This window comes from Colias eurytheme, chromosome 22 (assembly GCF_061535395.1).
Source record: "Colias eurytheme isolate Ceu_HAF_F1 chromosome 22, ilColEury1 Martin Lab GWU primary, whole genome shotgun sequence".
Taxonomy (NCBI): Eukaryota; Metazoa; Arthropoda; class Insecta; order Lepidoptera; family Pieridae; genus Colias; species Colias eurytheme.
Window position 1 is genome coordinate 3,867,721 of NC_143001.1, and position 26,346 is coordinate 3,894,066.

General features: G+C 33.9%; 4 protein-coding genes across 8 annotated transcripts; 2 read left to right on the plus strand and 2 right to left on the minus strand.

The window, feature by feature from the left end:
* The first annotated feature begins 151 nt into the window (after positions 1-151).
* simj (transcriptional repressor p66-beta simjang) lies at positions 152-21,402 on the plus strand. 5 transcript variants are annotated; one of them, XM_090115194.1, is made up of 19 exons: positions 152-500; positions 786-870; positions 1,962-2,109; positions 2,462-2,610; positions 3,552-3,692; positions 4,363-4,461; positions 4,892-5,011; positions 5,560-5,646; positions 6,543-6,638; positions 7,005-7,123; positions 8,076-8,253; positions 8,978-9,133; positions 15,402-15,493; positions 16,145-16,224; positions 16,603-16,658; positions 16,950-17,037; positions 18,116-18,268; positions 19,128-19,254; positions 20,296-21,402. In XM_090115194.1, coding segments are annotated over exons 1-19 (2,013 nt in total). In that variant the 5' UTR covers positions 152-462; the 3' UTR covers positions 20,297-21,402. The 5 variants fall into 5 exon arrangements, with proteins under 5 accessions (XP_089971320.1, XP_089971322.1, XP_089971324.1 ...); XM_090115196.1 differs by having other exon boundaries at positions 16,145-16,218; positions 20,294-21,402; XM_090115198.1 differs by having other exon boundaries at positions 1,962-2,100; positions 20,294-21,402.
* On the plus strand, positions 11,056-13,265 carry LOC149898629 (uncharacterized). Its single transcript, XM_090115201.1, has one exon. It carries the CDS (start codon positions 11,077-11,079, stop codon positions 11,890-11,892), a length of 816 nt encoding a protein of 271 aa, XP_089971327.1. The 5' UTR covers positions 11,056-11,076; the 3' UTR covers positions 11,893-13,265.
* LOC149898630 (S-methyl-5'-thioadenosine phosphorylase-like) lies at positions 21,396-26,232 on the minus strand. Its single transcript, XM_090115200.1, has 8 exons — positions 25,998-26,232; positions 23,315-23,490; positions 22,971-23,108; positions 22,505-22,684; positions 22,238-22,313; positions 21,947-22,033; positions 21,691-21,813; positions 21,396-21,524 (listed from the first exon to the last, which is right to left on the minus strand). The coding sequence occupies exons 1-8, from the start codon at positions 26,019-26,021 to the stop codon at positions 21,489-21,491; spliced, it is 840 nt and encodes a 279-aa protein (XP_089971326.1). The 5' UTR covers positions 26,022-26,232; the 3' UTR covers positions 21,396-21,488.
* Positions 24,667-25,961, minus strand: Coa7 (Cytochrome c oxidase assembly factor 7). The gene is made up of 2 exons (XM_090115202.1): positions 25,371-25,961; positions 24,667-25,108 (listed from the first exon to the last, which is right to left on the minus strand). Exons 1-2 carry the CDS (start codon positions 25,753-25,755, stop codon positions 24,744-24,746), a joined length of 750 nt encoding a protein of 249 aa, XP_089971328.1. The 5' UTR covers positions 25,756-25,961; the 3' UTR covers positions 24,667-24,743.
* Positions 26,233-26,346: the final 114 nt, after the last annotated feature.

Sequence of the window (26,346 nt, forward strand, 5' to 3'; positions counted from 1 at the left end):
TGCGTCTGTTCAATATTGAGATTGAAATATTTTGTGAAATAAATAATTATAAATATTATCGCATTTTTCCAAATTTTATTAAATTTAATGTAATGAACAATTAGTACGAATTTGTGACATAGAAGTTCAAGTTGTAATAATACAATCCAAGTATTGGTAAATTTGATGTTGTTGTGGCATAGAAATTAGGATCTATTGTCAAACTGTCATCAATCATCCCTGAAGCCGTCTGGATGATTGTGACCTGTGATTTGTGATGATCTAAATAATTCAATTTTATTAGCATAATCTAAATATGTATTGAACGTTTTGTGTTTAACAAATTGAATTAACTGAAAACAATATAGAGTACTATTAATTTGGTGTTATTATGTTACGCCGCATGTTTATTTAGTGTCAACTAATTGGGAAGTATCGATTTTCGTAGTGATTGTATAATTTCGGGTATTTGTTCAGACAACAATGGACGTTGACGATTCGGCGGTCGACCTGAGTGTGAGGTAAATGATGTTTACTTAATGATAAACATGATTAATTGGTGTCTTCGTACATAACATACAATCTAACTATTGTGTGGAAATATTTAAAATTTCAAAATGCAGATGTTCAACAAGATCACATACAATTTTTTACGAATTTTTACACCATAATATTTTGACAAAAATATTAAGCTTGAGAAATTAGACATGGGTGATGTATTTCCAAACTTAAAGATATCCTATATAATTATTAATCTTCATTTATATTTATGGCTCTGTAAAAAAAAAAAATGTATCTTATTTCAGCAGGTCCTTGCCACCGGAATTGAGCGAGTTAAGAGCCCTTACAGCAAGTGGCCTTACCATTACTCCTGCCCAACCACCTCCACATGTAAGATTTTAAATTTATAACTATTAAAATGGATAAAATGTTATTCCTGTGGCATTAAATCTGATTGAAACATTTACTTACAATAGATATTTTCTCTACCTTCCTATTCAATGTGTAAACTGTATTATATTATCCCTTTTCTATTATTAGACCAATTAATTATTACTATGAATAAAGTAAACCATTCTTTGTATTTTTAATATTTATTTGTCTCCACTGCTAATTTAATAAAGATACAAATTCATAGTTATAAGGAATCTAGTATTCAATTCATTTTTTCTATCCTTGACATTTACATAAAACATCACATCTCATGATATAAAAGTAAGTGTATTGTAATTTGCAATAAGTTATGTTACAATAACTACATTAAGAAATTACAACACAAATAAAAGTGGTCAAGTTGCAATAAAAACACTCTTCTTGTGTTATTATAAATTATCTTCCTGTATGAATTGGAAATCCAACTGATTTGAGAGTTTTAAATGCATTAACTATTATTTATTTTATATTCATACATAAGAACATGTTTAGATAGTTAATTTTACAAATTTATAGAATTCAATTATGTATTCCTTTTATGTTCTTATGAAGTTGTTATTTATTGAACAGCTTCGTGTTGTGTTGTGCACACAAACACACATAGAAATATGTAATTAATTAGTATTGTTAATTAAATATTTGTCATTAACACAGATATGTTTAATGGTGTTAATGTTATGATAAATGATAATCATATGTATGAAATACACTTTATTATTTTCCTTTTAATGCACACCAAAGATTGAGAGAGTAAGTATTATCTCATTTACTAAAAGTAATAATGAACAATTATATTATTTCAATTTGGTTTACAACTCTATAGCAAAGGTTTAATTGTTAATTGCTATTAAAACATGCTTTGAACATATTGCATAATTATTTGAAATCTTGTTATATTCTTATTATATAAGCCCATTAAAATAGTAATTGAATATTTATTGGGTAGATTTCCTTTTTTTTGCTCTTCATTTGTATGTATATACATAGTTTCATTTAATTTCGTTTTACCATAATTTTACAATAATACAATTACTGTTATTCTTAATTAGGGCGCTAGTGGTAAGCGGGTGCTTCGCCCTCGCTCAGAGACACGTAGTTACGCGGAGAGCCCCGATATTGTGTTGCTACCAGCTGTGCCTCCGCATAGAAAGCCTACGTTAGCACCACCTACATCTGCACCTTTTACAGGTAACAAGTGTAAGCTATTTTGTTTTATTTTTTCTTATTGTATTTTTGTTTTTGTGCCAAATAAAGGAATAGCTATGTGTGTCGGCCGTTTTTTGGATTGAGATTTGATTTAAGGTTTGAGACATTCTTATTATCAAATACACAATTCAGAAACAGGCTGTATGTCTATGAACGGATAATATAAATTAAATTAATTATTCGAATAATGTATAAAACTACCATTTTAAAAACATATTGTAATTGCCCGTATTTGACAGTTTACGTGACATTTAAATATTATTGTGTAATACTTTATCGGACGGATAAGTTTTATCCAAGCATTGAAAAATCGGCCCTCAAAAAAACAACGGTTTCCTCACAGATGTGAGCAGCAAGTTAAACTCGACACCAGTAAACGTGTCTATAACAGCGAGTGCTGTACCACCACCCATAGAGTCACCAAGAGATCCGAGAGACGATGAAGAATCGGAGGAGGAAAACGAACCTCCGCTACCTATTGCGGGACATAGAGTAAGTTTTACTTTTAATTTTATGTTTTTAATCGAATCGCTGCTACCTATTGTGGGGCATAGAGTAAGTTTTACTTTTAATTTGATGGGGTTGTATTATGGTTGTGTATATTTTTTAAAAGTTATCGATTTAAAATATTGTTGTACCGCTTGTTATATAGTTTATCTTATTAGTTGTGTGTATTTTTTAGTAACAGTTCTGAAATAATAGAGTTTATGTAGATATCATGCATATTTCAAGTTTTAATATATTCATATATGTTCGTATTTATAATATATAGGGTAAATTTTTCAACTGGGTGAGTTAGGCAAAATCGGCAAAAATATCGAAATAATTTGGAAAATCCAAAAGTGCACGCCTCATAATTTTTTTTTAATAAATATTTATTAATTATTATTTTTGTTTATTTAATAACAATTAAACCACATCGAATCAGACCCTGAAAAATGAAAGGGTTCTATTCCTGAGCATACTCAAGCGTAAGAGAAAAAAAAAGACTCGATTAGTAAAGTATTTCGGTCGCTATCGTGTTAACAAGAAAAAGGATCCGCACATACAGACACACGGACGTCCAAGACAGAACTTTTTTAAACTGTTTTTTAACTAGTTTAAATAACAAAAATGACATCAAAAATATCATGAACGTTAAAAATTGTGTTTTTTCTTAATATGTGTGTGTATGTATTATCTTACAAGTGCAATGTATGATACATAAAGACATTTTAAGTTTGAAAAATCAGATGTTTTGCGCGAAGTGACAGTAGTACCCACCTCAACGCTTCGCTTATGAGGCGTGCAAAAATGTCACAAGGTCGATTTCGATAAAATCAAAAACTGCATCATTAGATTGTCTTACTACCAAATAAACACACAAAATGTAACAACTTATTTTATTTTATTGATTAAGAGATTTTATTTAATTTAATTATTAATATTTACAGGAATTATCAAGCGCCGAAATATGGGAGCGCGATCGTCGTCTGCGCGCGTTGAGAGAGAAATTGCGTGCCGAAGAAACTAGACTTGTGCTGTTGAGGAAACTGAGGCAATCGCAACAGGCAACCAGTTTACCTCCTGTTAAGGTAATTTGATAAGATGTATCATATTTGATTTGATTAATTGGCTTCATATTTGATTTGATTAAAAGAGCAACTATGGAGTTTCTTGCCGATTTTTCTCCATAGATACTGCTTTCCGAATCGGTGGTAAATGTTAAAAATACTCATGTAATGACGATTCGAAAGTGCTACTAAATAGTAGTCTAATTGAATAAATGAATGTTTGAGTTTGAGTTTGGGCTAAATAAAATAATAATTTTATAATATAAACAAGATATACTTAAAACAAATCAAAATAATTATTAATTTTACTCAGTTGTTGTACTATCACGTACACGTATATTTCGTCATTTTTAAATTGGTTTATTTATATATTTTTACACTTTTTGAAATCTTCAATTTGCTTTTGCCATTTTGGGTATTAAAATTTAAATTCTCGAATTGCCATGTATGTAACCTAAATTCTTTAAGTAAACAGGCGATCTATTATTCATATTTTATTTATATATCTATGGACATCTTTTTGTTTTTTAATAAAACCCAAATCTTTATTAGATAGCCCATTTATCGAGGAAGGTTATAGGCTATATATCATCTCGCTACGACCAATAGGAGTGGAGCCACGGGGGTGAAATCGCGCGGAGCAGCTAGTAAATAAATAAATAAATAAAATAAAACACTCGGTACATGACAGGAATCTTCAACGGGAACAGCCTTGGCTGGCAGTGGTTGTGTGGTACCGCCGGGGGTGACTGTGACCCCAGCACCGCCTCCCGCACATCAACAGGGCAAGGTTAGTTTATACGCTATTTTTTAACTATAATTTAATCCTTTAAACTCGATTTTGATTCACTTGAACGTCCATCTTACCTTACCATCAGTGTTGCCTCCTCCCTCATAAAAAAAATTGGCTGTTTGTAAAGTAGGTTTACGATCGAGATGTTTACGTGATAACGTGTTATTGGTGGCAGCGCTCGAGATGAGACGGGAGATCGGTCCGTCTCTCTCTCGTTATACCTGCGATCGCGCTCGTGAGGTTTTGGTGTGACACAAGTTTCTGAACATGTCACCCGACTAAAACGATTTTAAAAACGTTATCACGTCAAAAAAGATATTTGACTGCTATCTAGCCTGATATTAAACAGTGATGCGATCTATTAATATAGTTTTTACATATTGTTGGATTATGGTTTATAATTGTGACTATTTTGTTATATCAACAGCGCGCAAACAACAATAACAATAACACAGCAAGCAGCACGAACGCTGTGAGCAATGTGTCCCGGAGGACCTCTAGCTTGCCGGGAGGAGCCACACTTACTCCCGGCCCGTATCGCACTCAGGTAATTTCAAATAACAATGATAATATTAAAAATGTTGTGTGGTTTTATGAAACTACGGTTAAAGTGAAACTTAGGCACAAAATTATCGTATTTGTACGATAATTATCGTACGGTTCCGAACACTGCTTTATACCTACTCGGCAGCCGACCGTCACGCGACATGCGCTACACAGACCAAAAAGTTTGAGACGATGTAATAAAAGTTTCACTTTAAAAATACCTAGCACACGTTTCAGAAGTGAAACATCTTTGGCAAGATTCAAAGATACCAAAATCGTCGCCATTCTTCATGATATGACAGTATTGCAATGACGTGACGGTATTGCCATGACGCGACCTTGAAATTTTACTCTCAACGCACCCAAAGAAGTTTCACTTCAAAGATAACTCCATTTTTAATTACCCACAATTGTACCATACTTTACAACTCACCATATCTATGTGTATTTGTATTTTTCTTCATATTATGTACTCGTACGAGCACTTTACCATAGAAATAATTATTAAACCATATTTTTAATACTAAACCTTTAATTATTGTATTCCAGTCGTCAACGAGTGGCGGTGCAAGTATTACCCCGTCTGTTACGATCACACCGGCACCACCGCCGGCCTCACAACTTGCTGCTCCTAAGGTAATATTATTTATTTGCTATTTTAAAGTATAGAGAAATTTGTTTTTTTCATGTTTAGGTGATTTTTTTATGTGAAAGTCATTTAATATGTGTGTATATTCGTTCAGACAAAAATCTTCTATGAAAAAAATCAAGAACATTTATTATTTGTATGTTTTTGTCGAATATACCCGAATTCAAATCAACATAATTATGAAATGACTAGATAATATTGTGCTATTTAAAGTTTCAATCATTGAATAGTCTTATAAATAGGTTAGTTCAAATTAATAGTTATCTATTTTTACATTACATGAATATTTAAAGTTTTGGAACATGCTGTATACCATATACAGTATGTTTAAAAAAAATACGTTAACTACCCGCAAATATACCAAAAAATGATTTTAAATGAGTAAATAAAATAAACAATTGTACATTACAAGCCTGCACAGGATAACTCTTCGGTGACAAGTAGCACAAGTGATGCAGTGAGTATGAGAAGTGATGTCCATTTTTTATATTTATTAAATTATAGTCTAGTATTTAGTATATTGTTTAAGAATAGGTTAGTTTTGTTTACATTCTTAAAATAAGTAATTTTATAAAAAAGGAGACTAGAATTCGACGAGATAAAATAAAAAAAAATATTTATCTTTTTGAATCAAATCTTATTCTATGCTTTGCTGTTTCCCTGTAAAAACCATTATTAACAGGGGGATAAAATACAGGTTTTATTATTTTAGTCTGCATTATTTTATTCATAAAAGAAATATTTAGCAAGCTGTTTATATTTAAAAACAAATATATCTTTAATCTATATAATGTCCAATTAGCTAAAGAAAACAATAAATTATAACGAAAAAGAAAAAAAAAAACATTTATTTAACAAAGCCATACGAATATTGTTGCTACAGGCGAGTCGCAGTTCGGAGGACACGCAGACTCCGGCGCAGCGTCAAGCGGCCGCCAAGTTGGCGCTTAGAAAACAACTAGAGAAGACGCTATTGCAGGTAAAGGTTAAATTTATAAGAAATAATATGAATTAAATCAGTTTTTTAGAAGTTTAGCTTTTGCGGAAACTTGAAAGAATTCATATTGTACATAGATATGTATGTGCATCTGTAGAAATGATAGAGAAAGAAATTGAAGAATAAACGTTCCGCATATATGATCTATTTCTTGCGAACTTTTTCATGCCTTACAATTTAAATTTTCAATTGACACATGATGTTATTTATTTCTATAAGTTACTTTGTCGGAAGCCATTTTTATTGTAATAAAAAAGTGGCACAAATGTTTACTGCATTAAAAAAAAATCACTAATAAGAAATTGGATCACAGGTATATTAGTCATAAATAATATTTTTATTTACCAGATCCCCCCACCAAAACCCCCCCCGCCAGAGATGAACTTCATCCCGTCGCCTAGCAACACGGACTTTGTGTATTTGGTGGGGCTCGAGCATGTGGTCGACTACCTTACTAATGAGGATCGGTGAGTTTGTTTCATTTTCTCACTAGTATGCGATTTTGTTCTCGTTGAACTAAAACAACTGCACTGATTTGATGATTATTTTATAGACTGATTATTATTTATAAATTTCAGTAAAGTAATTTTTTTTTTAAATCTCTGTTGTTTACAAATACTTGAAATTGTGTACTTGTTATTTTGATACATACCTACATACCAAATTCCATCGTAATCGGTTCAGTAGTTTCTACGTGAAGAATAACAAACGTCCATCCTCACAAACTTTCGCATTTATAATATTAGTAGGATGCTACATATGCACGTACGGTTAGCTGCTTAGTGCTTGCAGTGTTCACTTGCTTATATTGATCATGTACGTGTGTGTTTGTGCAGGTGTCCATTCTGGCAGTGTTCACTTGCTTATATTGATCACGTACGTGTGTGTTTGTGCAGGTGTCCATTCTGGCAGTGTTCACTTGCTTATATTGATCACGTACGTGTGTGTTTGTGCAGGTGTCCACTTGCTTATATTGATCACGTATGTGTGTGTTTGTGCAGGTGTACATTCTGGCAGTGTTCACTTGCTTATATTTACTACGCATGTGTGTGTGCAGGTTTCCGCGTTCGCATGTTTAATTTGCATACACAGTACTACGATTCACGAAAGATGACCACAAATGGCAGCCGTCTGCGCAAGTACCGCCAATTTGCCAATTTGTGGTCATCTTTCGTGAATCGTACTGTACTGTATACTAAAGCTTGTTGCACGTGTGCAGGTTCCCACACTCAATACTAAAGCTTGCACGTGTGTGCAGGTTCCCACACTCAATACTAAAGCTTGCACGTGTGTGCAGGTTCCCACACTCTATACTAAAGCTTGCACGTGTGTGCAGGTTCCCACACTCTATACTAAAGCTTGCACGTGTGTGCAGGTTCCCACACTCTATACTAAAGCTTGTTGTACACGTGTGCGCAGGTTCCCCCGCTCGTCAGTGCCGGCGGTGTGCGCGCAGTGCGGCTGCGACTTCACGCCGGTGTGGCGCTGGGAGCGCGCGCCGGCCCGCCGGCAGGACGCCACGTTCGCGCCCGCGCCGCACACCGCGCGCCGCCTGTGCGAGCTGTGCGTGTCGGGGAATGTGAAGCGCGCGCTCAAGGTTGATAGCTTTTCATTAAATATGTCAGGACAATTTCCATACTCGTCACGCCCCCCTAGACAAGTGGCTTTCTATTAGCGTAAAGTTTAATAGAATAGATTATGAATGTATGAGATTGACGTAATCAATCGTCGTCGTCGTCATAATCAAACGTCAATCTCGTACATTCATAATCTATTCTATTCAACTTTACGCTAATAGAAAGCCACTTGTCTAGGGAGGACGATCTAATTCCATACTAAGCTTTCGCTTAAGTTATGGAAATTGTATGTATGATGATAAACATACATATATAATTTTAAATAAATACTTATAATTAACACCCAGACACAGAGCAAACATCTATGTTCATCACACAAATATTTGGCCTGGGTGGAAATCGAACTCGACCTCTGGCTTGTGGAAGGCAGGGTCACTACCAACCAACCGGTCAGTCATTCAATGTAACAGGTTGGATAATAGCGAAATAAAGGGGCATAAGTACCTACTTCTTCAGCATTTGATATTTGGATACGTAAGCTACAGCGCTGCAGAGTTACGTGACAACGCGGTAAGTGGTTATGTAGGTAATGCGTGAATGCGTAACATATGGGAGTGTATTTGTTACGTTTTCACGACATTTTTTTTTCGTTTTTATAACACTAAAAGTACTCTATTCGCTCATGAGAACTTCAAATTTACTGATTTTATTTGTTTAAAATACCAATATTTCTCACAATCACAGGCGGAACACACAGCGCGTCTCAAGACAGCGTTCGTACGCGCTCTACAACAGGAGCAAGAGATAGAGCGCCGCCTGGCCGCACCGGCCGCGTCTCCACCGCCGGCCCCGCCCGCGCCCCCACCGGCACATTCACACTCGCATTCCGCACGTTCACAGGTAATCTATTTATTAAGCTATTGCCACAGAATACATAATAGTAGCTAAACGCTACAAAACGCACACTCTCCGCCTCCCGCCAACATTAAACACTTACCTCACCCCGCACGATCATGCTATGAATGGTCCGCATTTTTCTGCAAGGACGATACGCAACGAAGATTGACAACATTAATCGAATTGACTTAAAGTAATTTTATTATTTTGGATTTATGATAATCATTTTTCGTAGAAAATGGTTAGATATTACGTGCTGTTTACGGATGTATTTCATCAAAAAAACGCGAATTTTTTTTTCCCAGTTTAATTTCTATGTCGATACACATATAGTAGAAGATCCGAACATAGGTCGACTTTCACGGGCGTGATAATAGAAAAAGACCAATTTTACTTGATGGGATGATAGAAAAAAAATATATTTATAACAAAATTGTTTATTATCTCAACACTGAAAATAAAAAGATTTTTTTAATAATTAACTAAAAATATCCTGTCCAGGATTTTTTCAGCAAACCCATCTTTAATAGATTTTTTAATAGACTAAATTTATTATATATAATATATATATATATATGAAGTGAAGTGACAGGTGACAGGTGACATGAAAACTATGTGCTCCGTAAATTTATTAAAATAAAAATACTAAAAGGTGTTAATTATCAGTGGAAAGTGACTTAAAGTGATAAGTGAAACACAAATATACAGTGGTAGTGTTATCTACGAAATAAAACCAGTACTTTTCAAAGAAAAAGTCAAAAAGTGTTATCTAAAACTTTACCGTCGTAACAGTTTATTTTGTGGACGTCAAACAAAAACTAATTAAAAATATAAACTTTTAAGCCTAAGGATTATATTTATCAAAATTACATCAATAAACAGTGCATAATAATTATTTTCAACAACAAGTGAATAATGACAATATCCGTTTATGATTTAAAGTAGTGACATTTATGACAAAGCAAAATAACTTTATAAATGCGACACCTAGTGACTGTATTATTATATTAAGCATCAATAATTAAACATCACAACAGAGACACCTAGTTGTAAATTGTTAAAAATACAAGTTTGCGTTAAATATATTTCAAACTTTCGCAACTTGAACTAATGTTACTGTGGCTCCGGAAGAATGCGTAAAGTTCATATAAACCGATCGAACCTGGGATCGAATCTCGCTGGGACACATTAATAAAAAATATTTTATTATTTTCTATTTTCGATTAAACTAAATTCTCTTTATCAAAAACAGTGACTCAAATACGATAACTCAAAAATAAAGTTTAAAAATTTCTAAAAATGAATTCTGAACATGTAATATCAATGGGAATTATTTAAAAAGCCACACCAACAACCAAAGTAACAACCAGTTACCAACGAAAGTCGAACGCTAAACGCCGCAAACAAATTACTTAATACGGAGACCTATCACGAGAGGGCGATAAAAGTTAAATATAATTTGGAAAATCCAAAAGTGCACGCCTCATAATTTTTTTAATAAATATTTATTAATTATTATTTTTGTTTATTTAATAACAATTAAACCACATCGAATCAGACCCTGAAAAATGAAAGGGTTCTATTCCTGAGCATACTCAAGCGTAAGAGAAAAAAAAAGACTCGATTAGTAAAGTATTTCGGTCGCTATCGTGTTAACAAGAAAAAGGATCCGCACATACAGACACACGGACGTCCAAGACAGAACTTTTTTAAACTGTTTTTTAACTAGTTTAAATAACAAAAATGACATCAAAAATATCATGAACGTTAAAAATAGTGTTTTTTCTTAATATGTGTGTGTATGTATTATCTTACAAGTGCAATGTATGATACATAAAGACATTTTAAGTTTGAAAAATCAGATGTTTTGCGCGAAGTGACAGTAGTACCCACCTCAACGCTTCGCTTATGAGGCGTGCAATACAGTTTAGAAAAATATAATAACAATGGAGGAAGTTCTTAAAGCCCTTAACAAAATTCAAAAAGAACTCGACGAACAAAAAGTAACTATCAAAGAGAGTGCTCAAACCGTCACAGAGCAAGTAACTCAAAATATCAACCAACTGTTTCAAGAAAAAATATCTATACTGGAGGAAAAACATGAAAAATTAAATCAATTAGTGGAAAACCAAGAAAAAAGAATTTACTTCATGGAAAAACAGTCAAGACAAAGAAACATAGTATTTTTCGGTATCGAAGAAGAAGAAACATCTTACGACACCTTGGAAACTAATTTTATTAAATGGATAAAAAAATATCTTTCTATAGAACTAATATACAGCGACATACAAGATATAAAAAGAATAGGAAAGAAAGGTGACAGACCCCGCCCAACAGTAGTAACATTCACAACTCTCGGCCTAAAAATAAAAACATTTAAGCAAAAGAAAGCACTGGAGAAAACTCCGTATTACATGAAAGAAGATTATCCGAAGTACGTATTAGAAAAGAGGAAGGAACTACAAGAACAGTTGAAGTCGGAGAGAGCTAAGGGCAACCTAGCCATACTAAAATACGACAAATTAGTTATATTAAAAGCCAACAATAAAAGAACACTTCCGATTTCGCCAGAAGTAGAGCTTAACATACAAAAAGCCTCACAAACGAATAAAAAAACTAAATCTGAATCATCTCGCCCTCCGGCTCGACGCTCGAGCAGCATCTCGGAAGGAGTTGTAAAACCAGGCATGCTGAACTTTCTTACCAACAAAAACCTAACCAAAGCAAGCAACAAACAGGAGGAAAAAAACAAGAACGCATAGCAACTAGGCCCCTCCTCCAAAAAATATAGCACAAACAATCAAACAGGAACACATAATGAAAACAATCTTCCAATCCGGCCGGTCACCGTGGAAGATAATGACCACAACCCTCCAAAGACAAACACAGTAATAAAAAGCACACAAATTAGCAAATACAACAAGCAAACCAACCAAATTTATATCGCAACATACAACACCAGAACTTTATCAACATACGATCGCCTTCTAGAATTAGAAGAGGCCCTAAGTGGAATAAAATACGACATAATTGGATTATCTGAAATAAGACGACTGGGAAACGAAATAAACGAACATGAAAACTTTATACTATGTCATATAGGACTTACACCAGGCCAATATGGAGTAGGTTTTATAATAAAAAAGTCCCTAAAACCCAACATTGAAAGTTTCAATGGAATTTCAGAACGTGTCGCAACACTTAATATGAATTTTCAAAATTACAAGCTATCTATCATACAAGTTTATGCACCAACCGAGGCAGGAAGCAAAGAAGAAATAGAAGACTTTTATACAAGTATAGAAATAGAACTGGAAAAGGCACATAAAAATATTATAATAATGGGAGACTTTAATGCAAAGATTGGAGCCCCCAAGCAAGATGAGTACTTAATCACGAAACAATATGGATATGGAGAAAGAAACGATAGAGGACAGAGACTAATAGATTTCGCACTTGAACATAAATTAACGATAATAAATACATGCTTTAAGAAAAAGCCTAGCCGAAGATGGACATGGCGATCGCCGAATGGGAAGCATAAAAATGAGATAGATTATATACTCTCCAACCAACCAAGAATATTTCAGAACATAGAAACTTTGAATCTAAACTATCCGTCGGACCACAGAGCACTAAGAGCAACAGCAAAACTTGTTAATCAAAAAATAAGTAGAACAAAATTCATTAAAAATCAATTTAGCACACTGAATAGTAAAACAGAAATAACTAAGTACCAAGAGAATCTAACTTCCATGCTATCAGAAAGTCATTTTTCAGAAAATACCTCGGCACAACTTTTTTACAATACAATACTAGAATCTATTACTCAAAGCTTAACATACGCAAGAATAGAGCACAAGGACACTAATAGAATACATAAAATAATGTCAACACGAACAATAAAACTGCTGCAAAGAAGAAAGGAACTACAAAAAATCAAAAATAAAAATCGTTCTATGAAAATGGAACTTTCCGCTCTTTACAAACTAGGAAATAAATATATAAAAAAAGATTACGAAAACTATAGAGAAGATACCATAAAAAAACAATTACAATATACTGGAAGTACGAAGAAAGCTTACAAGGATCTCAGAACAAAGAAAAGCTGGATAAACGAATTGAGGGGGCAAGACAAAACTATATACCAAAGAAAGGATATTATAACAGCAGCAACTGAGTTCTACAGAAACCTATATAGAAATCCGCAGACAGAATTAACCGGCTCTTCTAACACGTTTAACACGAATAGCAATGAGATTCATCCAATTAATGAAACAGAAATCGGTCTAATGATAAAGAAACTAAAAATAGAGAAAAGCCCAGGTTCGGACAACATTACAAATGAGGCACTAAAATTAGGACATACAGCTCTATCAACACCCTTGACTAAACTTTTTAATCTTATTCTAAACAAATCGGAAACACCAAAGCAATGGTCCGAATCAAACATAATACTTCTCTATAAAAAAGGGGACCCAAAGGATATCGGCAATTACAGACCAATAAGTCTACTACCTTGCCTCTATAAACTATTTTCATCTATTATAAATACAAGGATCAGCACGACGATACAAGCAAAGCAACCAATAGAGCAGGCAGGTTTCAGAAGAGGCTTCAGTACAGTCGACCATATTCACACCCTAGAACAAATTATAGAAAAATATCAAGAGCAACAGAGAACGTTATATATAGCATTTATAGATTACCAGAAAGCATTCGACACAGTTTCACACGTAAGCATATGGGAAAGTTTGAGAGAACAAGGAGTCGAAGAAATATATATAAAAGTCATAAAGAATATATACAATAATAATACAGGCAGAATCAAACTAGAAACTCTCGGCCCGAGTTTTCCTATAGCAAGAGGTGTAAGACAGGGCGACCCGCTCTCTCCAACCATATTTATAGCCGTTCTTGAATCTATCATTAATAAACTTAATTGGAACAAATTGGGCTTGAATATAAAAGGCTCATATCTAACTCATCTCAGATTCGCAGACGACTTAGTTTTACTGACGGAGACAAGCTCTCAGTTACAGCTTATGATCGAATCCTTACATCTAAGCAGTACAAAAGTAGGTCTGGAAATGAATACCACTAAAACTATGGTAATGACAAACGGCTGGAAAAGACCAATAATAGTTAACAACAAGCCATTGAAATATACGCAAGCTTACGTATATCTAGGAAAGAGAATTAGTTTTGACAAAAGAAATAACGAATTAGAAACAGACAGAAGGGTTAAATGTACTTGGAATAAATACTGGAGCCTAAAAGAAATTTTTAAAAGCAACATGCCAACAAATCTCAAAACGAAGGTTTTGAATTCAAGTCTACTACCATGTTTGACGTATGCCTGCCAAACATGGAAATTCACTTCAAAAATAAAAAATAAAATAAATAGCTGCCAAAGAGGGATAGAACGTAGTATGTTGAAGATAAAGAGATTAGACAAAATTAGGCACACTAAAATAAGGTCGATTACTAAAGCAACTAATGCTTTGAGTCATGCACAAAAACTGAAGTGGAGGTGGGCAGGACACGTCGCCAGACTTACTGATCAAAGATGGACAGCGAGAACGACAACGTGGAATGGCCCACTAGGCAAAAGGTACAGAGGGAGACCGTTAACACGCTGGGACGACGACATCAAGAGAACAGCCGGCCCTCTGTGGTACCAAATAGCGCAAGATAGAGACGGGTGGTCAGCTTTGGAGGAGGCCTTTACCCAGACAGGGGTTCATGCAGATTGATTACTTTAGTTCATTACGTTAAATTAATTTCTTTTATTTATTTACAATTACTAAATAATTAATATTAGCATTGGAATACAACAAAATTACAATTACTAACACTATTAACAATCAAGTTTTGTATACACTTATTTTTTACCGCGTAAGCGTTACTTTGTAAAAATGTCAACATATCTGTATGAAATAAATAGGCTTTTTTATTTTTATTTTTATTTATATATATATATATATATATATATATATATATATATATAAATTGCAAAATGTGTTGGTAAGCGCATAACTCGAGAACGGCTGAACTGATTTCGATAATTCTTTTTTTATTATATTCCTTGAAGTACGAGGGTGGTTCTTATGTAGAGAAAACGTAAATATGTACCACGGGCGAAGCCAGGGCGGACTGCTAGTTTATTATGAAATTGGGCCCATTTTATTATCACGCTGGTGAAGGTCGACCTATATTCGGATCTTAGACTAATAGCAGTATACAAATACAGAACTGTATGATATTTCAGTCGTCTCTATCCCGTCTGTCCCGCGGCTCGGGCGCTCCAACACCGCCCGCTGCGTCCGCGCCGCCCCCTAAACCTTCGCCGCAACCTAACAGGTATGTTTATTTGTGTTTACTTACTTAACTTTTTTGAAATTAATTAAAAAAAAATATTTTGCCTAGTATTTTGTCTAATAATTTGCAATTGATAATAATTATTATTGATAATTTATCGAAATTAAGTTTCTGTAATAAGCCGAAAAATTCAGTTTTTTTCATCTAACCTAATTCGATATAAAAATAAATATATAAATTTAATACATGTAATGTATGTAACTATGTAACTCTCCCATATTTCTCGTTGTCCTTTATTTCCTGTCTGAAAATTGACTATAAATAAATTTACATTTTTCACTTATGCCATAACTGCTGAGATCGCACAATTTGACATTATGTCATGGTCCTTTGTAAAAACTGTAAAAAAATTGTTGATGGAGCTTTTTTTCTATTCTTTTAAATCTTGGGGCTGATTTTTCAATGCTTGGATAAAACTTATTCGTCGAATAATGTATAAAACTACCATTTTAAAAACGTATTCTAATTGCCCGTATTTGACAGTTTACGTGACATTTTAATATTATCGTGTAATACTTTATTGGACGGATAAGTTTTATCCAAGCATTGAAAAATCGGCCCTTATAAAACTAAAAAAATACCATTATTTTAACTAAAAATGTACCCTCCACAATTGAATATCTCGTTCTACAGTCGTAGTTCGTCCGAGTCGCTCCGCGGGCACCACAGTGACCGTGCGCGTGAATCAGAAGTGCCCGCCAAGAAAGGTAAAGGTAATTCGATTCGACGCTCTTTATTTATTGATTTTTTTAATGTTTATTTGTTTTTGTTGTTGTTGTGTGTATATTGACGTGACAACGTCTTATAATTCGATTGAGCCGGCTGCACGCTCGAAAAAACATGACTCATGCGGCGTTACCTCGCTCTGAGGCGTTCCATGTAAGGCTTGAAGTGCAAGCGAGAACGCGGTACGAGCGACAAAGAAGCACAATCGGATGTTGTCACGTTCAACTATCGTCAGTAAACCGACTTTACACACAACCAATTTTTTTAGTCATAAAATTACAAATTCGCAAATTCAGTTGTTATAGAAAGTAGAAATAGTAATAATTTTTTTTAGTTATTAAAACGTATAAAAAATATGTTCGCAGCTTCATCGTCGAGTAGCAACAGCCAAGGAGGCAGTAGCAGTAGCAAACAACACCAGGTAAATACTAAAAATAAAAACGACAATAAAAAAAACCGTTCGTTTGAATTAATTGTAGTTTCCCATAAAACTTCTCTAATAACTATTTTTTTTTTGGGCTTCACATCTAATAGTGCAAGTGTAACTTTAAAATAGATTTAACACCGATTTTCACATTTATAATAATATTTAATACTTATAGAAATTTTTTCTATTCAAACCAATCTCCAAAAAAAAACAAGATTTTTTTTTAATGACATCTATTCCACACATAAAAATCATTAAAGTACTAAAAATGTGTTTTTTCAATAGCAATTGGCAGCGGCTGCCGCGGCGCAAATGGCATTTGAACAACACAGCGCTGCCGCCATGCAGGCTTTGCAGCATCAGCTGTTGAGAGGTATGATACATTTAAAAAAATTTGGAAAATCCAAAAGTGCACGCCTCATAATTTTTTTTAATAATTATTTATTAATTATTATTTTTGTCTATTTAATAACAATTAAACCACATCGAATCAGACCCTGAAAAATGAAAGGGTTCTATTCCTGAGCATACTCAAGCGTAAGAGAAAAAAAAAGACCCGATTAGTAAAGTATTTCGGTCGCTATCAAAATGACATCAAAAATATCATGAATGTTAAAAATAGTGTTTTTTATTAATATGTGAGTGTATGTATTATCTTACAAGTGCAATGTATGATACATAAAGACATTTTAAGTTTGAAAAACCAGATGATTTGCGCGAAGTGACAGTAGTACCCACCTCAACGCTTCGCTTATGAGGCGTGCAATATTAGATAAAAAAAATATTATGAGGTGGGATTCCAAGTAAGGATGCCGATGGTCACAGTGATCGATTTTTTGTTGCGATTATGACAATGATGAAAAAAAATTAATAGAACAATGAAGCAAATATTCTAATTCATTACTAAGCCGATTTTTTATTACACAAAATATATAGTGGAAAAACTATTGTATTTGTATCGGCATTAACACTCTTTGTATGAAAATTTGCCCGTATTGCTGCGCTCCTATTGGTCTTAGCAAGATGATAATTAAATAAATGATGTTGACCCAACCTGTTAGAAATATAAAATATTCACGTAAAGTTTGATAGTACTTTTTGTGTTTAGCCCGGACACATACAGACAAATAGACGAAATTCTAAAAACTATATTTTTGGCTTCAATATCGATTGTAGATCACGCCCCAAGAATTCTTTTAATAAATTATGAATTGTACGATTTTGCTGAATTCGTAAAAAAAAATTGGACTTCGTAAGGAAACTAATCAGCTGACAGATTTCCATACAAAGTCCAAATTTTTTTCTACGAATTCAGTAAAGTTGTAGAACAAAAGTTGTTCAGTTTCATGGGTAGAAGCTCCTGTCTAAATTTGTCAAATGTTTTACCTTTCACCTTGTATAATCATAACACTAACAGTGGTGTGAAAATAAACTTGTTATTTTTCATCCAGGACTAAGCGGTGCAGGCGGTGTAGGCGGTGTGGGCGGTGTGGGCGGCGGCGCAGGAGTGTCCCCCGCAGCAGCCGCAGCGGCCATGATGCAGTTCTCCCCCCTACTGTACACTTACCAGCTGGCTATGGCGCAGGCTAGTGCGCTCAAGCGATGTGAGTACGGTGTTTGTGATTATTAGGTTTTATTTTCCAACATATTATGTACATTTATTTTATTTAGATTTTTTTTTGGTATATAATATAGCAGGATATTCCAATTACAGACAATTAAAATATGCATTTTAATGTGCTACGCGCTATTGTATCGTGCAATGCGGCACCATGACGTGCCGCACGACACTATGACGTGCCACGAGACACTATGACGTGCCACGAGACACTATGATGTGCCATGCGACACTATGACCTATAGATAAAATTATTTTTTTAGAAATTTAAGATTTTAAACGCGATTTATTCATTATATTATTTTTCCGACGTTTCGCATGCTTTGCAGCGAGCGTGGTCATGGGAAAACAATATAATGAATAAATCGCGTTTAACATCTTTAATTTCTAAATGTATACTACTCGCGTAAAATCAAACACTAGATAACATTGTTATTTTTTCCCTACATAGATTAACAATCCTATCTTCTTATCTACCCTATATAGATTAACAATGTTGATTGTGCATTTGTGATGAGAAAATAAATAAATTTAATTAAATTTAATTTTGACGTGATAGTCGGGTGACATGTTCAGAAACTTGTGTCACACCAAAACCTCACGAGCGCGATCGCAGGTATAACGAGAGAGAGACGGACCGATCTCCCGTCTCATCTCGAGCGCTGCCACCAATAAGACGTTATCACGTAAACATCTCGATCGTAAACCTACTTTACAAACAAATTCTTTTGCCTACATAGATTAACAATCCTATCTTCCTATCTACCCTATATAGATTAACAATGTATGTGTTGATTGTGCATTTGTGATGGGAAAATAAATAAATTTAATTGTTCCCGATTCAGCCGGCAAGGGCAACAGCAGTAGCGCGGCAATGGCGGCCGAGATGCAACGCGTGGCTGACGCACAGCGGCAGTACTTGCTCGATATGATACCGGGACAACATGCGCGTAACCCGTGGACTAAGAACTGGTGGGTAGTGTAGAGTTAGGGCACAGAATACATAATAGTAGCTAAACGTTACAGAACGGACACTCTCCGCCTCCCGCCAAAATTAAACACTTACCTCACCCCGCACGATCACGCTAAAAATGGTCCGCATTTTTCTGCAAGGACGATACGCAACGAAGATTGACAACATTAATCAAATTGACTTATAGTAATTTTCTTATTTTGGATTTGCGATTATCGTTTTTCGTAGAAAATGGTTAGATATTGTGCTGTTTACGGATGTATTTCATCAGAAAAACGAGAATATTTTTTTTACGCTAGTCACAAATGTGCCAACCGTGTCCATTTGCAGTCTCTACAGTGTGACTGTCAAAACGATAATTTTGTATGGAGTGTCCGGGGTGTGGTTAGGGGGAGAGAGTTAGAGATGTAGAGCTGTGGATAGAGCGATAGAGAAAGAGCCGTTGGTCGAGCGGTTCAAGCGATAGAGATTTGGAACGATAGAGTTGTAGTTAGAGTGGTTTTGGAGTGCTTTGGGTAGAGCAATAGAATTGTAAAGTTGAATTGTTGTTCGGGGAGAGTGGTAAGTAGAGCGGTAGAGATGTAGTTGTGTGTAGAGTGGTAGAGATGATAAAAATGTAAGCGCTTCACTACGCATAGTAGAGCGGTAACACTGCATACCGGCATAGATTGACCAAAAATTTACTGTTGTGCTTATTGAACATTTGATTTTGATCTAGATGTATTTTTGTGTTTGAAATCCTGTGTACTAGGATCGAACCCAGGAAACTTAACTTTTATGTTCTTGTCACTTTGTGTTAACCTCTGGGCCAGTTAGATGGTGGTTTTAAAATGTGATGAAATCACTGTATGTTAAAAATTCCTTCTAAATCGGCATTACTTTTAAATATTCACAAAAGATCTTTTTTATATTATAGATCAGTGACAAATCTCAAAATATTTACGAAGCCTAATGGTGTTTGTACATTAAATACATGTTATCAATTAAATTTATTTCTGGAAATTATTATACAATAATAACTGAATTTTCTCTCTTCACAGATCCATCGATACTTCGTGAAGCATTTGAGTAGAATTCGATCTTTTATTTTATAATTAAAGCTAGATAGTTGTCGCTTAGATAAGCGTAGATTAGATACTAAGCAATGTGTTGTGGGTAAAGGGAGTTACATAAGGGTTAAGTGACGCGGTCTACACGAGTTGTTTTAATTAATTTTAAAATGATTTTTGATAAATAATTCATTTTTAATGTAATGATATGTTCTAGCTTTTGGTGGGAGTCTATGAGACAATTTTTCCCGCGTATTTTGAATTATATTGATTCTTCATTATTTTTGATTGTCGCGTAAATGTTAGTATAGCTTTTGGACTTTGAAACGAACAAATAGTTCTTGAGATGCGTTCAGACGAATAAATTATAAATAATTTTGTCCAAACATGTATGTCAAACTAATTTTACATTCAAATTAGATGTGTTTATGATCGCTTATGAAATATCTTTTGATTTTATATTAACCTTAAGTCGCAAAACGCATTTTAAGTAAATTAAAGCATTTACAAAAAGTTTCCAAACGCAATAAAAATGGATTGATTGAATTTTTTCTCGATATATTATGTTTTTAATGTCGCATTGTTAATTTTAGTATATAAATGCTGTAGTTTTAAATTCTTAAAAACAAAACAATTAATAAATTAATGTAATGAAACAAAAAATCCATACTATAATATTATAAATGCGAAAGTAACTCTGTCTGTCTGTCTGTTACTCAATCACGCCTTAACTACTGAACCAATTTGCATGAAATTTGGTATAGAGATATTTTGATACCCGAGAAAGGACATAGGATAGGTTTTATCCCGGAAATCCTACGGGGACGGGTTTTTCTTTGAAAACGCGTGCGAAGCCGCGGGCGGAAAGCTAGTTAAATATAAATGAAATGCTAACACGTTTAAAATATATATTTTATGCTATAGAAAGCTCGTGTAGATATCGCTAAAGATTGTTTGTGCTACAAACGCAACCGTTGGCACAAGTCAAATACGTAAAATAAATAAATAATAGGTAAGAATTATCACAGACATTGACGGCGTGAATAATGTACTTTGTCATTTTTTATGTGGATTTTAAATAAATAATTACATGCAAAATGTATTGTTTTATTTCCTTTTTATAATACATATAATGATAAAAGTATAAAAAGATCAGCTTATATTATAATAGGGGAACGCTTCGATTATTCCTTTAGCATGATGGCGGACGAAACCAGTTCCTGAAAAAAAAGAAAAACCTAAAATAAATGCAGCTTGATAGAGATTAGAAAAGTATTAGAGATTCTTTGGTGTCGCCATGTAAAAAAAATAAATGCAGAAATAATAAAGTAACGCATAACATTAATCAATAAATAAATAAATGAATAATTAATAAAAAATAAACACCTTATGAGCTTCTAAATAGGCATGATCGGCTTTAGCGGCCAAAATCTGAATAGCGTCGACGATAACGTCGGCTGCTTTTTTCACATTTTTCGCAAATGCTGCAAGAACATCGCTTACGCATACCTGCAAAAATAAAATCAATATATAAAATTATAAGCCTCAACTTTTGGGGTTTTATAAGGCTTGTTTTCCAATCGCAAACAAAATTTTAAGTTACTTTTTCACATGTAAAAAAAGATTTAAAAGTTAAAATTACCGATTTCTCATTTTCTCTCCAACAATCGTAATCAGTGACAAGGGCTACGGCCGCATAGCTAAGTCCTGCTTCCTTCGCTAAAACCACCTAAAATATAAAAGGTTTTAACTGTACAGTAAAATAAGTTTAAAAAATAATGTTTTTCATCATATTTTCATATTTCTTTAAGGTCAGAACAAAGAAGGTGGACCATCTAAAATTAAGTGGTAACCGTTGTTCTTAATCGCTAGAAATACTGATGGTGTCGCTTTATACTAGTAGCATAATATTTTTAATTTTTTTTTAGCTCACCTCCGGTACTGTAGTCATATTAACAAGATGCCCGCCCCACTGGCGATGCATTAAGCTTTCTGCTCGACTGGAAAACCTAAAAATACAATCGACTATCAAGTCATAGAATTAGTTTTTTAATGTCCGTATGGCATATCTATTATAAGTAGTTCACACAACATCATCCAATAGAAGGTTGGTAACACATTATTTATACCGCTTAAAAAATAAACAAAATACATATTGAACATAAAGAAAACAGTTTATTCCTAATTTTATGAACCTCACCTAGGCCCCTGTATAGTAACAACAGTACCACTATGATGGCAAGCATAACCTTTTGCTTTCGCCGCACTTGACAGCGCGTCACGAGCCGAAGCACAAAAGGCGGGAAACATTGGCAAGTGACAGACGCCTTTTGGACCCCCTTCAGTGCGGTCGTAGAACGTGCATTTACGACCCCATGTTCTGTAAAACATTTTTAAATATTTATTTTTGAAGTGAAACTTCTTAAGGTTGAGGGTAAAGTTTTCAAGGTTGCGTCATCGCAATACCGTCATGTCATGGAGTAAGGCGACGATTTGGGTATCTTTGAATCTTGCCAAAGAAGTTTCACTTCTGACACGTGTGCTTAGCACACACGCTCTTTTTTATATAATGGTTATTTTGGTTATTTTCTTGCTTCTTTCATATTCTGTTAAGTCTACAGTATATGAATTTACAAATATATATAGCATTTGGGTAACTACCTTACCTATCAATAAAATCGTCAATGATAACTAGACTCCCCGGTTCGTATTTTTCATCGAGGCTGCCCGTGGCCGTGGTGGCGAGCACGTGCGTGCACCCCACTTCCTTTAGCGCCCATATATTCGCACGGTAATTGACGTCACTGTAAAGGTAATATATTTTTTATGCCATGAGTATTTGTTTAGAATTAAATAAGTTATATTTATCCTTCAGGGTACCGAAGCTTTACAAATGAAGATATACTGCATGTTGGAACTTTGGAAGGGAAATAAATTAGAGAAAAGTGATAGCGTTTTCAACCGTATTTCATAATATGTACTGCTTTAAAATAGTGTTTATTTTTTTCACCTGGGTTGATACTGGTGTTTCCTGCCATGACGTGCGAGTATCACACACGGCACGCCCTTAATGAAACCTTCAAGCAGAACATCAGATGGGTTTCCGAACGGAGTTGTTACAGCGCGTTCTACAGGGTTCTCGAACAAGCCTGGCTCATCGAAACCGGATCCTCCGATGATACCAATCTAAAATAATATTTCACAACATGGAATGATGGAGAGCATCCTTAAGCTATATTCATTAATTACATGGGGGACGAGGATATAAGGGTACTAGATTTCAAAGTAAAACCCGCATATTTCCCGTTCCCGTAGGATTTCCGGGATAAAACCTATCTTATGTGTTAATCCAAGTTACCCTTTATATGCGTGCTAAATTTCATTGTAATAGGTTCAGTAGAATTTGCGTGAAAGAGTAACAAACACACACACACACATCCTCACAAACTTTCGCATTTATAATATTAGTAGGATACAATTTAAGATGGTGTAAAATAAATTGGTTCCTCGATATAATTGATTGTAGGTACCTATGTAGGAATTTTATGACAGATCTAAGACTAGCAAATAATGGGCTTTTGTTATTGTAGGTATCTAATTGGATTTGAGTTTAAAGCCGATCATCGGAAATATATTATGGTCGGTTTTACCCTTCAAGATCTGTATCTGCACTGTGTTCTATCATACGTACCTAATTAATATAAGCCCTTCAATTATTAAAAACAACCACACACTATCCTATGCAAAATGAAATTTAAAACTGTTCTCAAATGTATTTTTTATCATTCTAGTCGAAAGAAATAAACACATCTAAAAGTCCGAAGCTGGTCAATATACACTAAAATAAATTGAACCTTATTCATATGAGATAAAGCCGGATTTATTGAGCATCCTGTTGAACTTTATTGTCACTGATTATGTCTAGTTTTTATTAATGATCGAAGTATAGGACCTATAAAACTAGTGGTTTTTTTAAGCACCCACATTGTATATTTTTACATAATCAATAGGAAATAGTTTTGCAGAACAATCTTTCAATGTTTAAGTAACTTAATATTGCTCAATATTGAAACCTTTTTCATGTGCGATTCCATATGGTCAATAATAATATTGAGTGTGTGCGGCTAGCCTATTCATTGAGCTATTATAATTGTTTATAATATTTGCAGTCATTAAGTAATTATAATGAACCTATTTTCTAACGCAGAAGCAATATTAAAATTAAAGTAAAAACATCATAAATATTATGATCGGGAGAAATTTTGGAATTTATTTCTTATTCATTACCAATTTTACCATTTTTAAATTATTTGGCTAATATCTAGGCAGTATTTTGTCATTATTGAAAATGAAAGACACAGATAAAGAAAAAAAATTTAATAATTTATTCTAAAAGCTAACATACACCAAATGCAACATATTTAACAACACTTTCATAATTATTTCTCAAGTCCTTGTTGGAATTTAACCTCTTTTGTTTGTTCATGTGCCTTTTGTAAGCTCTGTGCAATCTGAAAGTATTTTTTCGATTCGTCTAAATTCTTTTCAACTCCATCTCCTTTCTTGTACATTAAGCTGACATTAGCGCAGGCATAAACATGACCTAGCTCACAACCTCGCTTTGCAAATGAAAAGGCTTCTTTCATATCTGGGCGGATCAAATAGTCAATTGTTTTGTTCTTTTCAGGGTTGTGTGGGTTAAATTGTTTAGGGTCTCTTGGTATGCCACTGAGGTACATCCCTGATAGGTAGTGGCAAGCCATAGATTCATTTTTGTCGCATGCTTTTTTCAAGTAGTTGTAACCTGTAATTAAAAATAAAAATAAATATTTGAATTGTCTAAAAGTTTATACAACAATATTGTATTTTACACATTTGATATCATGACATGACAAAATATAAATTTTTTAGTTAAATCAACTTTATTTGTGCTGTTTCATAAGTTTGGTGAAAGCCTTTTTACATAATAATAATCGTTAAAATAAACATTCCTCATTTATTAATTATTCATTAGCTATTAAAAATATTATTTTAATTATATTAGTACTGCAGGTCTGAAATCTTACCTTTAGGCAGATCCTTAGGAGCTGTGGCGTTCGGGCCAGTTGCAGTGAGCAACAAGCCAGCATGTAAGCAAGCAGTGGGATCATTTAATTCACAACCTTTTTCGAAAAACTTTAAAGCTTCCTCTGGATCACTTTTATCTCCGCCTTTTCCGACCAACTTATAATTCCCGTACTTAAGACATGATTTCCCATAGTTATAGTCTAAACAATTGCTTTTAAATACTGCAGCTGCTTTCGTAAAATCTTTTTTAATTGCTTCTAAATAATCACCCAATAGGTGACACACCTCTGGCTTCTTTTCTTTGAAGCAACCGAATCTATATTCAACGCCAAGGTTCTCTACAAATTCCTTGACCTCTTCCTCTTTTTTTAAGTCATAAGCCATTTTTATATCGTAATTTTATAATAATATTGGGCAATAAGCAGCACGACCGCAAGAGGTTAGATAATACTTTGAAATATGTCAAAATGATAACCCTTATCAATAGGTAAACACTACCGTTGAGCAACTTTTTTTATTAATTAAAGAAATAAAAAGACTATCCACCCTATAAATCAATTAAAGTGACTGAAAAAATTAATAGCTTTTTATTATATTTTCTTGTGCACTGCTTAATGTTGAATTACCTTAATTTTAGTTGTATCTCCCATTTTAAAGTGACTGCAACCACCGCAATTAAAGTATTATAAAAATAAAAGCGAAGGATAAGTTTTTTCAAATGCAACAAATGTAGTTAAAATATGTAATAAATGTATCTTTATTTAAATTGTGCACTCTGAAGTTTAACTCATTCAATTCTTAATAAAAATTGGTTAGTTAATCAAACTCAAAATTGAAACTTGAAAGATCACAGGAATAGATGTCAGCTGTCAAGTAAAGTAAGTTGAAAGTGCAAGAGCTAAAATTCCGTAAAATTCTGTCAACCGATCGTCGCAATGCATCGATTGTAAATTGTAATATATTTTTTATACGTAA